General features: G+C 44.0%; 2 protein-coding genes across 3 annotated transcripts in view; both read left to right on the top strand.

Moving 5' to 3' along the window:
* Positions 1–18,387, top strand: part of LOC119458198 (uncharacterized) — a 101,282-nt gene that overhangs the window by 39,029 nt on the left and 43,866 nt on the right. The gene's annotated exons all lie outside the window — the stretch shown is intronic.
* Positions 349–11,595, top strand: LOC119458948 (uncharacterized). The gene is made up of 5 exons (XM_037720804.2): positions 349–575; positions 1,754–1,886; positions 5,741–5,886; positions 8,019–8,148; positions 10,827–11,595. The coding sequence occupies exons 1-5, from the start codon at positions 506–508 to the stop codon at positions 11,089–11,091; spliced, it is 744 nt and encodes a 247-aa protein (XP_037576732.1). The 5' UTR covers positions 349–505; the 3' UTR covers positions 11,092–11,595.

The raw sequence follows: 18,387 nt of genomic DNA on the forward strand, positions 1-18,387 counted from the left end.
TTTGTGCAGCGTATAGCCAATGACTACGCAGTTAAACACCTAGTGTAGCACGCTTGGCTCCATAAGTCCGGCGAGCGTTTACAGCCACTGTGCAAGAAATTTCTCCTTTCCACCTGACTTTTTTTTTTTTTTCAGCTTCTGTCATTCGTTGCCATTGCCGCCAGAACGGCGAGGTGAATCACAGGAACGGTGAGTACGTGACTGGGGTTTAGCTCTAAGTGTGTCCGAAACAAGCAAACAGAGAATTGCGTAAACAGGAGAGGAGGACAGTAAGGTAATCGAACAGGTGTCGTGGTGGGGTCACGCATTGCGCACACACCGTGTTTTCTTCAAGGGCGGCAAGACTGTGTCCTGCCCACAGCTTTGGAAGACACCGAGGGAACGAGCTCTCCGCCTCCAGCAGTGGGTTTTGACAGAGCGTCCGTATTCAAGGTCGATATTGTTGGAACTATACTGTGGTAACGACGCTTTCTGTATCGCCATAACATAGTACCGCCGTTTCCAGATGCACGCAAGCGGTCAAGTGACAATGTGGCCACGAAGTGTAGTCTACGTCTTCGTTGCTTGTTTTCTGGGTAAGCGCATGACCTTTTTCTTCCCTGTTTTCTATGTAGGCTTGACTGCCCGTCACAGTTTGCTTATGAAAGAACGCACAGCGTTCGAGTATGTCAAGTCGCTTATATAGGATTACCTTTTCATGCTAAAAAAATTTGCTTGTTTCCCTTATAAAGCACAGACGGCACTGTTACGTCCCTTACCTGCACATTTGTCGACGAGGATTCCTAGATTGATGTAGTCTGGGTTAATCTTTAGACCCTGCGGTTCTTTAATATGCGCTGCAGCATCAGCACACTGGCATTTCTGTTCTTTTCTCCCACCCAGTCAAGCAGGCGACCTGCCCTTTAGAAGCTGAACAGGAAAGCACGCATTTTTTACGTGTCAAAGTGAAACAGAGCTACCTAGCTATTCTATAGTCAGTAATTTGTAACTTTTGACCATATGGATTTGGGTTTGTTCTTTTCGATTCATTGAAAAAAAAAACAATGATCAGACGAGTTTGCTCATACAGAAAGAGAAAGAGGGAGAATCACGAAATATTTTGAGATAGAAGAAGCAAAACGCAAAAAATAAAGAACAGGAAAGACGACTACTATAAAAATCAATAATTGAGTTACACTCAGACATTCAGTTATATGTTTATTCATTGATACCGTGCTTCTATCTCTTGAATTGTTCACTTGGGTTTTAATAATTCGCTTTGAATAATTTACTAGGCTCCTGGCTAGCTCAAGTGATATAGCAGCTGCCCCATAAAAGCGCTGGTGCTGGGTTCGACAGCCGAACAAAAACAACTGTATTTTTTCCAAACCTCGCACGTTTCTTTCTGAGGAATTCGTATGGCTTCTTGCAATGCTAATTTCACGTAGACAATTTTAAAGAGCAGCTTTATGTGCCTCCCCACCACCCAGCCCCTAATAGGACCAAACGTTCGTACACGTGTGACCCCTTACAAAGACAGCAGCAAGTGCCCAGCTCACCCGAACATATTTATTCACAAAACCGGGAAATCCTACTTTCAAAACCATATGAGCTTCTCTACCGGTTTGTCTACAAGTTTATTTTCTAGAACTTGAATATATACTTTCGTACGAGGCGACTTAATAGCCAGGTGTGTATAGCGTTGGATGTCTGCTGCATGTAACTAAAACGCAACGCATACCGTCTTCTCCTTTCACGCACTGTATAACTTCAGGTGTGTGTCGGGCCCAGCTCAAGCCCGGCTGCAAGATATCTCAACTGCATGCCTGCGGTGAAGACTACCTGGTGTACAGCAACACCACGTACCTTCCGGAACCGCAGGAGGATGAGTTCCAGGCAAATTGCGAGTGAGTCGAGATTCCTTCCGCGTTCAGCAAGCGATTTCTCATGTTTGGCATCAGGCAAACAATGCAAAAGAAAAAAGTATGCTGGAAACCATACGAAGCTTTGGGGAAATGGTTAATTAAATTCGTTAAAACTAAATGCCATGCACACAATTGTTTTTATTGTTGTTCTAAGCTACGTGTAATACCATGCGCCGTTTATGAGTATGCATCGGAGAGGTACTGTAACGACTTTAATTACGCGCAAGGGTTATCTTCTTCCAATACATAGTTCACAAGTTTTGATGAAAGCAGCAGTTCGCGTGAATGGATACTCTGAGACGTCGATGCCGTGACGTCACGAAGGCGAAGGCTACGCTAGACATTTGTCGAGGTACGAATGATGAGAAGATCCTTGTGCAGAGGGAAGTGCGACGCGAACTGCATTGGTGATGTTGACTATAAATCACCCGTTTCATGTTTGCGTCTATGGCCTAATGAAAATTGTGGTGTGCGAACGTGCTATCGCATGCGGCTATTCTGCAAGACTGCTGCAGCCAGTGTAAGCTTCATTCTAAAGTTAATGGAGAGGTAGAGAGGTTAACTTAAGAAGTCTTACGGCATTTGCTACTTAGAAGAGTGGCGGATTTGGCTATAGTCGGTTTTTCATGTTGATTAGGGGTGCAGCGGCAAACGAGACAGGAGGACGAAAACATACCAGGACACACACTTGTCCTCGTATTTTCTTGTCCTCCGGTCTTGTTTCGCACTATACCACTAATCACAGCGTTTGCTACCCTATGCAGGGAATCTGAACATTCGGAAAATTGGCATGAAAATATGAAAAAACACTGAGCATGCAGTTAAAGCCTTGCACTTAACCCTATCACCTTTATTCCGGTCATTGCGAAACTCCGCAATTCTGTCAAATTTGGCATCTTGTCACCTCTGATTGGCTGGCGCCGTGACAATTAACGCCTTTCATAATTAGATAAAATCGCAGCCCTAGCGGAATTTGGCAGTGCCCTATTGAATAGCACAACTGTGGTGCTTTTAAAGTCTGCTGTGCAGGAGTCTGTCAAGGCGAGGGTCCTGGAACTCCACATTCACAAAGGGGATGACTGTCTATCCTATCAAGATCGACAGACGCTGGTGAACCTGGAGCTTATACATGAGAAGTGGAACAGAGATTCTGTCTGTTCTCAAAACCGGGGACCGTTTCAACTAGGACTCGCGATGTTTTAGTTACAACTGCATGCGTCACGAGAAAAACTGTCTGCCAATGTCATGTACTAGCATGTTGAGCATACGAATCCTAAATTAGTAATGTTCTTGAAAATAAAATAAAACAGTGCGAAAACACAGTACACAATACAGTAAGAGGACACACCCGACGCACTGACTCAAAACCAAATAGATTTCTTGCACGGATCAAAATATCTAAACATCACTGAATAAATCAAGCAAACGCACACGCGGCGCTGCTTCTGTGTTTTCTTTCGATGTACCTGTGCACGGTGTTTTTTCGCTGTCATGTTTCTGTTTCCGAAATTTCGTTACCAACCAGCCCACGTAGCAACTCTCCTACTTTAGTAAACGCTCATTCATCCGAGAGAAATGCGTAATGTCAACAATTTTATTTGCTAGAGCAAGATGTCGACTTGAACTTCTGAGATCTAAAGTTGTTCACCACTACTGCGAAAAGAAGAATGAGCCCGAAGGATATTGATGACAACAGAAATAACTGACGCAGTGGTTCTTCAATACACCGGCATGCCTATCCCCATGCAATGAATTCATGAAAAGTTACGCTGCGTATTACGATCCTTTCAACGAGAAACATAACGGAAAACATTACGGTTATTCACAAACCAGTTTTCTGGTTTTAAGAAACGTGACAATATTATGCCGCCATAATCCGATTACTGCTAAGTGCCGCTGAAAACTATCCGAACCACCAAAAGCAACCTGTGATAACTGCCAATGTATTATGAGGTAAAACAATTAAACGAGAGAAAGACTTTTTTTTCCATCTGGAAAAGTTAGCATAGCTAGGGGATTGATATACTACTCTAAAATAGTCGTGGTGTGGAACGGATAACCAAATGAAAAAGCAAACGCACGAGCCATACACACGCACGTGAGCTGGTCCATGGAACGTCCAACACCTCAAAAGACGTGCCGTGAAGTACTCGTATGTTGAATGTAAGGTTTAAAATATTCCTTATATTGCGAAGCTTCAGAACATTCAATTTGCATGGGGCCCATGATCTCATTAACACTGCGCATGCTCTTTAGCGGCATAATAGACATGAATTTCGAAGATCATTTGTGTGTTCAATGTTTAGTCGAAAGTGACCAAAATGCTACTGGGCAGAATTAGTGAAGCGTAGGTGCATCTGCAAGGTATTTACAAACTGTGGCATCGCTGCATACACAGTATGGCTGCTCACACCCGCCATGCGTTCCTCCCGCGAAATCGTCTTCTGTGGCATAAAAAGCAAAAATCCACTCATTGGGTTGGGTTACTCGAAAATTACTTGCCCAATAAATCAAAATACACATTGTACTAATTAACAAAATTTTACTAGTCAGCGTTTCAACCCATTACTTCAGCGCACAATATAAATTTATGAAGTGAGGACCGTGATTTCAAAAGGCACGTTTATTTGGAGCAAATTTTGTAACCATAGCACCAGTTTTGAGATAAGGGCTCTCAAACCAACGTCAAAAATGCCTTGCTCTTTGACTACATTTAACAAAATATCTTTTGGCAAAATAGATAGAAGCTACGATTAAAGCTCAAAAATATCAGACCCACCAGTACATATCTTGTCGCACACTTTGGAAACTCGTGTCTCGAAACTAGAGAGATAATTTATTTGAAGGAAGGCAGAGAGGCCGGCCTGCGCATGCTCTTTAGCGGCATAATATACATATGAATTTCGAAGATCATTTGTGTGTTCAATGTTTAGTGCCCTACTCAGATTTCGTCCCGAGTGGATATAACTTACAAGCTCACGGGGTAGAAGTTGTACATTGCACAATGGGCACTAAAGAATCATTTTATAAGTCAATTAGCCAAAATATAATAAATAATCGATTACGTATTTTGATTTCCCGGGCAAATCATGTCCGCCTTTTGGTGTAATCCGTCTCAAGAAGTAGAATTGCGCTACATGTCACAGACGATCTTGAAACATTATCTTACGATAACAAAACCTTATATATTTAATTGGCTGTTTTCGCACGTTTGTGAAAGTTGCTTCATTGCCGGAATTCTGTTATATATCCGATGTACTCATCCATTTCTGACTTAGCAATTTACTTATGGTGGAGCATAAGGTAATAGTTTCCTTAATGTCTACATACAGCAATATCAATAAATCAAGGCCCCCTATAGTCACCCTGCGTCAATACAGGACGGTTTTTACATCAGCTGATGTGCGACACTGGCATGGCGCCATGCAAGCACTGCAGGAACCAGGGCCTGAATTCACAAATATTTTTTGTTCATATTATAAGCGCTTTTCGGTGTTGGCTGGCTCCCTTCGCTAATGATATGTCCTGCGCCAGGCTTGGCTGGAATTTCATCATTAGCGTTTTATGAATACGGACCCAGGTTGGAGTTGAAGTTCGAAGTTGATTGTTTCCCCATAACATTTATACAATGTAATGACCAGCCCGCACACGCACAAACGCAGTGGTTTTTCTGTGGTTCTTCTAAATTGTTCTTGTAATTGATCAAGGCTGCCTTTCACGCTGCACGACCGATAATTGACGTCGTCATAAGCATCGTGGGCTCTCTCTGTGCGTTTGCGCAAGCTAGCCCAATTACATCATTCATTGAACGTCCGCAATCTCTGTCCCGGTTCCAGATTGTACACCAAGCAGATCGCCTGCACGATCGAGTTCTCGGAGAGTTGCCTGGACAATGTCCCGCGCGCCGTGGCGCTGGTTGCCATGGAAGCAGCAGGCGACGACTTCGAGGCTGCCTGCACCGAAGGCACCGAACGTCACGACAGTGAGTCCGACTATACCTGCAGTGGGAGTTGCAGTGGGCAGTGACTGCAGTGGGCAGTGACGGCAGTGACTGCCGTGGGTAGTGACACGGGCATTGGGTAGTGATTATAACTGCAGGAGGCAGTGCCTCCTTTATGTGAAAAGCGCTACGTCACTTGTCTTCCCGGTGGAGCAGAGGTTACAGTAGTTCAGGGGAGTCACGAAGGGATGGCAGCCGGCCTTACTTCAGGCGTGGACGTGCATGGAGATGAAGTATCCTTAAAAGGCAACATATCGCTTCATAATGCAATCTCATTTACTTTACACAAATGGGCGATAATATAGCACCACGAGCATGCATTTTACCCAGCTGTGTGTGGTCGACATCCGGCACTCTTAGCTTTCGTCTTCTTCTTCTTCTTTCTGGGGTTTTACGTGCCAAAACCAGTTGTGATTATGAGGCACGCCGTAGTGGAGGGCTCCGGATTAATTTCGACCACCTGGGGTTCTTTAACGTGCACCACAACGCAAGCACACGGGCGTTTTTGCATTTCGCCTCCATTGAAACGCGGCCGCCGGGGCCGGGATTCGATCCCGCGACCTCGTGCTCAGCAGCGCGCCTTAGCTGACTGAGCCACCCCGGCGGGTCTCTTAGCTTTCGTGATGAATCAGTTGTGAAAGTAGTCTTGGAGGCAAATGCATATGATTTAGTCCTAAGACCGTTCACAGTAGTCAGTGCTCACTGGCGACACTGGTACAGGTGAGAAAACCGAAGAGAATCGAAAACCGCGTACCAAACGCATAAGACTAAAACAACAAAAAAGACATCATGCCGTTTGTCATCCTTTTGTTGTGAAGGTTGATGGGGCTGAACACAAACCGAAAGGGACCACTCGAAATTCGTAAAGGCCGTCGGGAGTCACAAAGGCAGTTTTCTCGCGGTCTCGTTCGTCGACCTCGATCTGCCACTATCCACTTTTCAAATCGAGTGACGAAAAGTAGTGGGCACGCCGCAATATGAACTTATGAGCTGGCTGAATTAATCAGGCTTTGTTTCGGAGGCGATGAAATCAAGACGATCGTTAAATAACCGAATGGCACGAGGGAGTGCCAACCAATTGAAGCTATTATAGGTAATGTAATGCCACTGATTGTATAATTGTGTATCTAAGTGATAAGTTGCATCAATTCTATCCCCCCTTTTCTCTACGTAATACTCACCTCTGAGGGCCTTTACTGATATCCCTGAATAAAAATAAAGTAAGTGTTCCCATAGATACGCGTGAATCTGAGGTGATTATGTAATTTGCGTGATGTGCAAGGTGAGATTCAAGGCGTAAAAATAATCTAGCAGAACGTACTTGCTAAGTAATGATATGGGTGCAATGTCAACACGAGGGAACTATCAAGTTCTATTTGTGAGGTGATTAAGTTTTAGTTATAATTACGTGAGAAAAACCTGGTTGCCCTATTTTGACCTCATTCTGATAATCTGGTTTTGTTATGATAAGGTGACCAAACTGAAGAGGCAAACTCGTCTGCAAAGCTAGCTTGCAGATGTTAGAAGGTGAATTGCGTAGGTTTCGGCCTGAATACCTCAGCGATTTTGAAGCATTGGTGCATAAGATATTCACATCCAATTTTGTCGTAGCGAGTTGCAGAGTTGTCGCAATATTATGATTAATTCACTTGAAACGGCCCCTCGAGGCGCTCCTGCTAACAGAATATTTTTTTTTGTCGCACGTATGCGACAAAAAAATATTCATCATTGCCACAGGAATTGAACCCGCGACCTCAAGCTCAACAGCGCAACGCCAGAGCCACTAGGATACCGCTGCGAATGAAGATTCATTGCAGCTGGTGTCAGTTCAGCACTTAAGGGGACTTCTCGCATATAGCACAGCCACCTCGCAGTGGGAGAGCCCACGTGGAAGGTCTGATCGCCGCGAAGTTATCCATCAGCATGCGCAGTGGATAAGCATTTTCTGTTCTGCGAGTCACGTGACTGTTGAGTGTAGCGGGAAGAGTGATTATGCATATGTGGCAGGGGGGGGGGGGGGGGGGGGTGAGTTGTGACTGGATGCGCATGCACGAACTTGTCCCGAGGAAGACTAACGAGTTACACGAAATGATCTCTCTCTTCTACATTCGCAGTGTACAAGAGCAGCATTGCCTGCATGAACACCGCGGGAACTGGGCTGAACAAGTGCTTCGCCGTCCTTCGTGATGGCCTGGGCGAGAGCATCGATGCACCAGCTGGAAGGACCATTCACTACGCCTGCTGGTAGGTTACGTTCGTTGTCTTTGGATTCGCGAACCTGTGCTCGAGCTGTTACAACGACAAAGGCATGACTTATTCGTACGTATACCTCCAAAGGTAGGGAACTGTTGGTTGCAGGATTCTTCGGAAAGCGTAGAATATTCAATGATGCGCCGATAATTCGAGATAACCGGAGGTAATATAAAAGCATTGTGATAATAAAGCAGTCTCGCGAACTTCCGTCAGAAGTCGACTGATAGAAAACAAAGCTCACGGTGCAGAAACAGAAGGTCCCGTAGTTTGTACTGTGGGCACTGGTCACAGAAAACACCACAAATACAAGTTCGAAACAGGAAACGGCATTAACAACGGCGCAAAAAGAAGCGCCGCTAAATTTCAGCAGTTTGCACAGACGAGCTATAAGAAAAAGAATAAGCACTGCCAAATTAAGCCTGAAGAAGCCGGTTAAGCAAACGACGCATTAAGAAAAGGAAGCCGCAGCTTCAGCAGTTTTTCTGTTGGACACGAATCGCCAAAGCACAAATGGGCGAAGTTGAGCACCTATATGCGAAAACCCAAGCATTGAATAATTCTGCTCGATATGAGATATATTCTTGTGGAGTGATCCAAACTTGCTTAGCGCGCATCAATGTTTTCAAATCGACCTGAGTCAACCTAAATGTTATTACTGATTTCAAATGCCCCAATGATGATTTATACCGAGAACACTGTCTCACAATCCACGTAAGAAAAGCTGCATGAACGCAGGACGAAATTATCTGCCATCGCCAAAATACTGCACCAGCTCATATTACCTACCATGTCCCCCTTACAACTCACAAGTTGTAGTCAACCGCTGGTAATAAAAAAAGCTAATGTGTTGCCTGTCAACATAAAACTATGCCGATTCAGCATACATGTCCCCATATGAAGCGGAGCTTTAGTGTAGCGGTTAATTGAATCCTACAAGACTAAATGCGATGAGATCAATCGTGCTTATTTTGTTCTTATGCTGCGTGTAATATCATGCAATGTTTATACACCATTCACAAGCCAAGCCGAGACGAACACAATAAATAGGTGGATGCTCAGTGTCATGCATAGGTATATGATGCCTGTCGATAGAATAACGGTGGTGAAAGGTGTATGCTCCGAGAAGTACCGCACATATACGAGTATGTAAATACACTTGAGGCTTCTATACCTCTTGTGTAACAATGGGACACACTCATTCTGGGGATGGGCCAAGAACGGGGTCAAGAACATACCCGATGGCCGAGGAATGGGGTAGCTGTAATATGAGAAATTTAAGAAAATTATGAAAGCGATTGAAGATCGTTCGCTAATCCATTAAGAGGTTTGTATGCTTTAGAGATTGTTTTAATCCAGCATCATGTATACGACTTTTTTTTTCTCTTGGTTTGTCGTCTCTTGCTTCCCTTCACTTGGCACCCATTCTTTTACGCTGATAGACCATCGGTTATCTGCTAGCTGATTAGATGACAATCTGCCCAGCTCCATTCCTTCATCTTAGAATGTCGGCTAGGATATCGTCTACAAGAGTTCCAGACTCCACCTCCGAGCTCCATATTTTCATAATATAAGGGGCTGGAGCTACTTTCTTGTCAGGCTACTGAACATTTTATTGAGAAACATTCTTTTGCTTCTCGCAGACACATTCCAGTAAATATAGGTTCATTTGCCGCATTGTTACAGGCCTTCTCAATAAAAAAGAAACTCAATTCGATGCGGAGATCCAACCTTAGACCGACGCTCTAACCAATAGGCCACAATTTCTTTCGTCATTGTTGACCTTCGACATATAATTCCAAACAAAAACAATGCTTAAACACAGGTAATGAAAAGGTACGCAACAAATGCGTCCGCCGAACCGGTGTGACTTTTTTTGTTTTTTCTATTTTTTTACTCTACTAATGTATTTAGTACAGTTAGGGGTCCCACCCTGTTTAGCCACTCAGGAACACATTGTGGCAATTTCTGTAGCCTAATAAACCGTACCATACATTCACGAAAGTCCGCGTACATACACATGAGTCGGGAGGCAGTTCGGAGGGAGACGGCGAGCGTGGCAGACGGGGCGAGAACGAGAAGATGGTGTTCAGGGCACGGGAGTAGCGGCCTGCCGACTTCCTGGCCAAGGGTCGCAGCAGGCTCCCCCCTGAGCAAACGCACCTCATCTAGCTCCTCACCGTAGCGCGCGGTTGGCAAACGCCGAATGGCCATCCGGCCGTTGCCTGATTACATCCATCCATACGCGATACATCGCTGTTGACGGTCACTGCCTGCTCAGAGCTCCAGCAAGTACCGAGTCCCCTGATGTCTCCATTGTGTGTACCATGACCGCGGAGCAAGAATTTTTCCTCCGTGACCATAACCCAGTGACACCTCTTACTGCAAGTTACAGTATACTTTGAAGCTTGTCATGAACGTCTAGTTCGTTTCGCTCGTCTTGTAGTTAATCGTCTTTGTGGGAATGCATTTTCCGTTTGCTGTGCGTTCGCACAAATTGCCTCGAATGTTATATTGGTTTTTCATTGTCTTCTTGAAGAGCAATGGAAACACGAACCGTATAGCTTCGTGACACAGTCATCGCGAGATGAGTACTGCTGTATTTTTATGCTTCCTGTGACTCTGCAGAGTTTCACTGACGTGTTTCTTTTTTCGATTTTTTTCTTCTTCAGTGCGTACCATAACTCTTTGGAGTGCGTAGAGCAGGCCCTAGACGACTGCGATCCTAGCTCTCCGGCCAAGGAGTACGTGACGAACGTGATGGAACGCATCTTCGGGCAAGTGCTGAGTCTCGTGTGCGGGCCCTACACCCGGGGTTCAGCCGACTGCCACACCCTGCCCAAACTTCCGCCCACTGCTGGACCAAAGAAGACGAACCTCATCGAGCTGGCCATCGAGATATCCAACTCATTCAGAAACAAGAAGAAAAAGAACTAATGAGCGTAGCCGTGTATGATTTATATTATACATATCATTCCCCACAGTCATTTCATGCTTTTTTTATTGCTTGTCTGACTGGAGATAGATGAAAAAAAGCATTCGTCTGTGTTCGTTCGATGCACCTTGCAGGAAAGTCAACACACTGAGCATTACCACAAGCAGCCGTGTATAATGTGTCTTCTTGCTGGCTGCCTATGTCAGTGTTTTTGGCTGCAACCCTTTTCTTGAAGCAAGGTGTGGTCGTAGTAGCACTCTCGGTTTTAACCGGCGTTGAACGGTGTAAACGGTTGGACAGGAGAAACACCCCTGTCAATGCCCTATATATATGTATACCCGACGTTTTGCGACTCAGAAGTGAAAAAGAAAAGCTTGAGCTGTAAGCTGGCATGCGCGGGTCAACTAATGTCATTTTATCTCTCAGCTATTTGCGGTGTTTTTGAAGCATGAAGCACTACTTCAAACCCTAATGTTATGATTTATTGGTTGAAGCACGAACATTACGCAAGCGGTAACAATGTCTCACCTGTGTTTGTAGTTCTCATCACTATGTCAACAATCAATATATTCCATAATTTATGTTTGCGCACTTAGACTATGGGCGAATGTAGAGCGCCAGAATAAAACCGCGAAAAAGCGCTAAAGCTCGTCTATTTGCTTTTTGAGCTGTCATATTAACTACTGCTTCAAAACTGTATAGGGGCCTGTGCCGCAATATTTCTGTTGATTTCGGCGTTTCGAAGGGCCTATTCTTGTGCATTTTACGTAAACTCTACACCAATCTATTGTCCGATAACGTATTTAACGCCTAGAGCCGCTTCTAAACGCCTCTTCCGTTGGGATGGCGAGCCCTCCGCCACGCTAGCACTGATTTCCGTCAAAGTGCGCTGCGACACGTACTCCTCCTTCTTGTTTGTGCAGATTCCTTGCTCGTTCATGTGATGACGGAAAGGTACGCGTGTATTTTACCACTGTGTCCTGAATGTAGTGCGAAGCATACCTCTCACGTAGTTTTAGACACGTCGTGTCTCAAATTTATATTTACCCTACCCTATTATTAGGCCTCACGTTATCCTTGAAGAAAGCAAGACGACGGCAATGCCATCCAGTAAACACGAGAAGAAACCGAGCGCTAAGAGAATAAGACTAATCAAGACGAAGCAGACGCGCTTGATGGCTCTCGTAGCAGGTGGGTGGTGGTGAAAACTTATTTATTGGCCCTAAAATTGCTGCTGAGAGACTCCGGGTGGTCGGAGGCTCTTGGCTTGCGGTGGGAGGCCCTCAGTCCAGGGTTCCGCTTGCGGCTGCCGTTCTGCGGGCCCGGTCAGTCAGATTTAGCTGATTGTCCAGGCTCTCGCTGGCCAGCAGCTATTCCCATCGCTCCGCTGTAGGGAGTTGTATGGGAGGGTACGGCAGTGACAGCCTGACATGCCCACGTGATATGATATAAGGTGGCTTTAGCTGAGCACCGTGGGCAGCGAGGAGGGTATGCCATGGGATGTAGGGATTCATACTTTTCTAAGCGGACGTACAAATTATTGCTATCAAAATGTCTTTTCTTCTCAAAAGTACAAACAGATAAGGGGTCATCTTACTAAGTAATACTCCGACAGACAATGATGTGCAGGTATACGTATAAGCTGGTGATATCACATCTTTTTCGGTGTCAATTAGGATATACACACCCTACATAAAAAATTTGCTGTCGTAGTTGAACCAGACTGAAATTTGGCTTCATGGAATACAAGTATCTCTTAATGTCAACATAAACGCAAGCACTGTTTTTCCCTTAGCTTTTCCTGTCAGAATAGCATTGTCATATGCTGAGGAGATAATTCCACAGGTAGAATAATTAAAACATCCGGGAATTACTTATACAGAAAAATCTAATAAGCGGACACACATTTAGTACATCGCATCTAATGGAGCAAGTGCTGTTTGATTATTACGAAGAGTCAGCAACAGTCGTATTGGAATGCGCAGGGCGACTCTGCTTATGATTTATCGTATGCCCGGCCCCGTTTTACCTATTTACGTACTATTTTCTGGAGGTCTTGGTTATAAATTACGTCTTCTTTTTCTTTCAGAGCGCGAAGCATTACGTTTATGTGTTGGCTTCCCAGAATGTGTAGCGAATAACATTTTTTATTATGAAACTCACTTGGCCTTCTCTTCAAGCTCGACTTCGGATATTGACAGTCCAAGCATTGCTAAACATCTATGTTTCTCCCCAGATATGATCCTACTATGCGTTCATTCGAGAGCCGATTGCATTTTTTGAGAATCAGTGGTGTGGACTACGTTGGCTCCAGATAATTGTTTTGTGCAGAAGCTATTGCGAGCCAATGCAAGAATTAAACTGCGATGATGTTTTCCCGAATGTACCTACTCCTACAGTAAGCGTTGAATTTGATTATGTATTTCATAAATATGCTAAACTACCGCCTATTAGGTTTGTTCGATGAGTATCTTGAGAACCTCCAAATAAATGGAGTAAAAGCCACCGGTGATATTTCTCTCATTGAGAGAAGGCAGGAGTAGGCATTTTTTCATCACTATTAAATTGTTCTCTCTCTTTGACTGCGCGACATTACACCAATACTTCAGGCAGAGTTATTGGCGATCATTCTAGCTCGACGAAAACTTCCCACGTCTATTTCTTCCACTGTAATCGCAACCGATCCTTTGTTTGTTTCTTCGGCTCTGGCAGTGCCAAATTAATCTACCATTCTCCGAGAATTTTATTCATCTATTCCCCAACATTTACACCTCGTCCGTTTGGTGTGGGTGCCAGGGCACATGGAACTAACATTAAACGAGTCAGCAGACGCACTGGTGGAGGCATCTTTTAAAGGCCTGGCACTGAAGATTCTACCACATTCGGCATACATCACTGCTGTGAGATATAGAAAACTATCGTTATGTGGAATATGCCAAATCATCCTTATTCAATAACACCTCATTTTCAGCATCGTAGATTCTCTTGGCCCAGCAGGTGTGTGTACCAAGAAAAATTCAAGTTTCGTTTACGAGAATGCGTTGCCGGATACCAATACTTAATTTTTATTCCAGCAAGTCTGGTTTGGCTCCTTACTCTCAATGTTATTACTGCAATGAGCCGGAAGCTTTTTAACATTTCTTTCTAAAATGTCGTACGTTCAACCTGCAAAAAAAAAACGACTTCTGGAAGGTCACCTTCGCCATCTTGTACTGGGCATTACGTTTCCTGTTATACTATCTCTTAGGGAGCCGGCACTAGGATACTGCAATAAGATCGAATGTGATGTCATATTTAATTTTGTAAGTGAAAAAAAAGACTACCATGTTTATTTTATCACCTTTTTTTCTCCTCACCTTGAAAACAAAAATAATAATTGCACCTATTCTATATTATAGCCCTAAATTTATATTAACGATTAGTATTCACTTATTATCTCATTGTTAATTTACAAAATTACCTTTAGGTTTTCTTTCCTTTTTGCCTACTGCAGCCCGATTCATGGCTGAAACCCCGTAATGGGTTGAGCCCCATGCCCATAGGCACCAAAGTAGTACACTCTAACCAAACCAAACCAAATCATTATCATTACATGTAGACGGAAAATCTTAATATAGGACTGCCTCCTCAATTTGGAAGGCGATGTACTAGAACACACAAAAAAGTCGCGGACGCCAGCCCTATCTAGTACACAGATGTTCAGCGGACGTTCGCGAATCATGGTACCCGCTGGCGCGATCGTGATCTCTAGGATTAGAATTCTCTACTGCTATACCATCGATATTTCGCTGTGGCCAACGAGGATAACGTGTCCTTTGATATGGTTTTCTTTCTGATTGGACTACACAGTTTATGGAAGACACGAATTTCGGGCAACAACGCTGAGCGCCCCGTTTCTTCATCTGTACAGTTTGGGTGAATGATCGATAGCTTAGAGGACATAATGACCATATAGTCTTTCAACCCCACTGGTACGCTCGATGGACTAGCTGCCTGTTTGGCCCCCTTTCAGGTGCGAATATGTTCATTTTCTTTATCTGTTCGTACTTATGCAAACTGTGCTTTCTGGGTCTTTCTAAAGCCGTACAAGTAGGATGGATTGCAATTTGCATGTTTAGTGTTTGCATAAGATGTCACACTCGTTCCAATAAGTAAAATATAAGAAACAAAAGGGGACTGAGAGGTAGAATATTGGTCTGCCAATTTGTCGGTTGTAAGTTTTCTAATCCTCACGGCACAGTGATAATTTCTGTTCTTTGTCATTTTCTCGCAAATAATTTTGAGATTCCAGCGACAATACCGGCGCACATCAAAACGACCAGCCGTGGGATCCCATAACAGCAATCGCTGTAACATGCAATTCCCTGCAAAACATTCAGAATCACCAGGCATGCTGAATCGGAACAGATGCTTTGTTTTGCTTCGAACCGTGCTGAACCATTTACCAATACATTGACAGAGCGGTTCTTTCGTAGTTGTCGCTGTTGTTGTTTCGAACTACACTCCGACGCTGGCCGAACCGGTTCATAACTGTTCAATCGTTTCGCTCTGTTTTAAGTTCAGCTCGAAAATGGCGAAACAGGTTTCGGTTCAGGATGAATTCCTATTAGGCAAAAATGACTGCTTCACTACCGAATACGGCTCGACACCCTGGTTACCACCAATAAATGCACGGCTGTGACACTCCACCACTGCACTGCATCGCCAATAAGAAAATAAAGAAAAGGAGCGATAGTTGAATTGTAATTTTACTTGCGTAGAGCATAAAATGGTTTTACAAGGTCGTAGCACAAAAAGTGTGAAACCAGTTTTGTGATTGAAATATATCTCAAAGGTATTGTGAAATGGACAGATGTGCCCCACCATCAAGCGGAGAGTGCTGACAGAAGTTTGTCAGCCATCTTCACCGCTTCCGCGATTTACGAAACCGCGGTGTAGGTCCCTCGGCGCTCGCCTCCGAGCTCTCGCGTTCCTAAACCACACCAACACCGTATGCCTCAATTCAAAGTGCACGCACAAGAATCCAAAGCCGTCACAATGCTTCGTGCATACACCGTTGTTGAAATGTACATCTTTGAAGGAGTTGTTCGTGACTCAAGCTTATGACAGACCGGAGAGTTCAGTGCCCCGCTCTCAGGGGCGACAACAGTACTGAGTGTAGTGACGTTGAAGCGAAGCATTACTTACGCAAACATCCGTTCGGTCGTATGATTGGTGTTACTAGGTCAAGAGACGGGGTACATTGCAGTGGAGCTGCTTAGCCACAATCATTCACTCGGGAGTTGCCAAGTCCGTTTTTTTTTTTTTTTCATGGCACTTTGCATCTTGCTTCTTGCTACGCATCGTGGATAAATAAGAAAGGACGGGGCAAACGGCCCGTGAAGATACCGACTGTAAGCACTTGAAGGCGTCTACCGAGATGCGGGCCAGTTTCGAGTGCTTGCCTTAACCTTGATAACCTCCGGTGAACGCTGATGCAGCATGGTTCAGCGGCAGCGCTCAAAGGAAATGTGTTGAAAATTGAGCTGATAACGATAGGGGGGGGGCACTCAAGTGTCGAATGTCCTCTTTCTTCAAGTAGTGACACTGTTTCGTTTCTTTTCTTAACCGGTGTACACGCCGATGCAGGAGTCATGCAAAGGACGGGATGCATTGTCAGCTTTCACGTATTACACAACGGTATGTTCTGAAAGGGAGTTAGATAAGAAAGTTCAGCCTTACCAGCCGCTGTAGCTTAGTGACTTTAGCATTGCGTTTCTTAGACCACGGGTTCGAGCGAAATGCAAAACCGCTCGTATACTTAGGCTTAGGCGCACGTTAGAAAACCCCAGTAGATCTATATTACTCCGAAGCCATCCACTAGGGCGTTACTCATAATCGAAGTTATGGTTTTGTGTTATAAAGCTCTAGAAATAATTTTTAAAGTTCAGCCGGTAACCAACGACACGGACCAACACCTTAGCTTGAATTCGTGAACGCACATCTCTCTATGTGAATCGGAACTCTAGAAACACGCTCGCGGGCATCGTACGAGACAGATTTGTACCCGTGTTCAATATGCCGTTTACTGTGTCTTTATTTCAATAATTTGTCTCATCATGTAAAGGTTTAGGCGAAGCTTCACTGTCTTTGATTGTCATATATTTCGTATGCATGTTACATCATATAACGTCATATAGTGTGCCTGTTCGCGCAATACAGTGATGGAAACGACATTTTCCTTTTTGGAGCAGATTTCGGAGCCGAAAAAAATGCCACTTTGGAGCAGCCACAAGTGTTTTCGGAGCAGAAAGAAATGCTAAGGAGCAGCTTATGGTTTTTCGGAGCAGATGGCGAAATATGCCATACGACTCCTGCAGTTAAAAACATCACCGAAGTGTCTCATAAATATTAATATTTATTATGAAACATATTGCACATACGAGAATCAACGCAAATTTCAGGAAACAAACAATTAAGATGTATGGTTATTGATCGCGTGGTAAAATGAGCTTTATATTCACAATACCAGTACTTGTGGCAGAAATGAGATCAAACTGGTAGAACAGAGTACCGCACTATAAAAGTAATCACAATCACATATAACCGTGGCCGAAGCAGCAGTTGATAATTGGTATGACTTCGAAGTAATCTCAGTCCCTTTCATATTTCACCAAAAAAGTCTGCATGTCAAGCTCAAAAATACAGCTAAATGAGCTATATATTTAAAATACCAGTTTTGTGTAGAAATGAGATTAAAGCTGATAAGACTGATTATCACAATGTGAACGTAATGAGTCCCATATCACAGTTGCCACAGTAGCAGTTGCACATCAGTGTGAGATCGAGTTTCCTAGCGTCGTTTCGCAGCAGGTCCGGAGCAGTTACCAACAAAAATGACAGTCTGGAGCAGCATGTAGCTGCATTTCTCTTTTGGAGCAGTTTGGAGCAATTGGAGCAGCACTTCCATCACTGGACATATAAGGTGCTAAGGCATTATCACGATGGTGTCCGGTATGTGCCAAAAAAAGTGACAAAGATATTGCGGATTCAAGTGCGTTTTTTTTATTATTAACGTGCATTCACACCTTGAGACAATCGGCGAAAGTTCGTCTTGAGTGTCTATACAATTGATATACCAAAAAAATATATCGAAGTCCGGCAAACTGCATCCGTTAGAATACCTCAAGGATACAAATGTGATGTATGAGTTTACAGCTTACGTCAAATTGTTACAATGTGCACATGAGTATTGCAAAAGTCCTACTCAGAAATTAGTGGTGTACTTCGTAAAGGTGTATCATAAGTCAATTTTTACT

Source organism: Dermacentor silvarum, chromosome 7 (genome assembly GCF_013339745.2).
Source record: "Dermacentor silvarum isolate Dsil-2018 chromosome 7, BIME_Dsil_1.4, whole genome shotgun sequence".
In the NCBI taxonomy this organism is placed as follows: Eukaryota; Metazoa; Arthropoda; class Arachnida; order Ixodida; family Ixodidae; genus Dermacentor; species Dermacentor silvarum.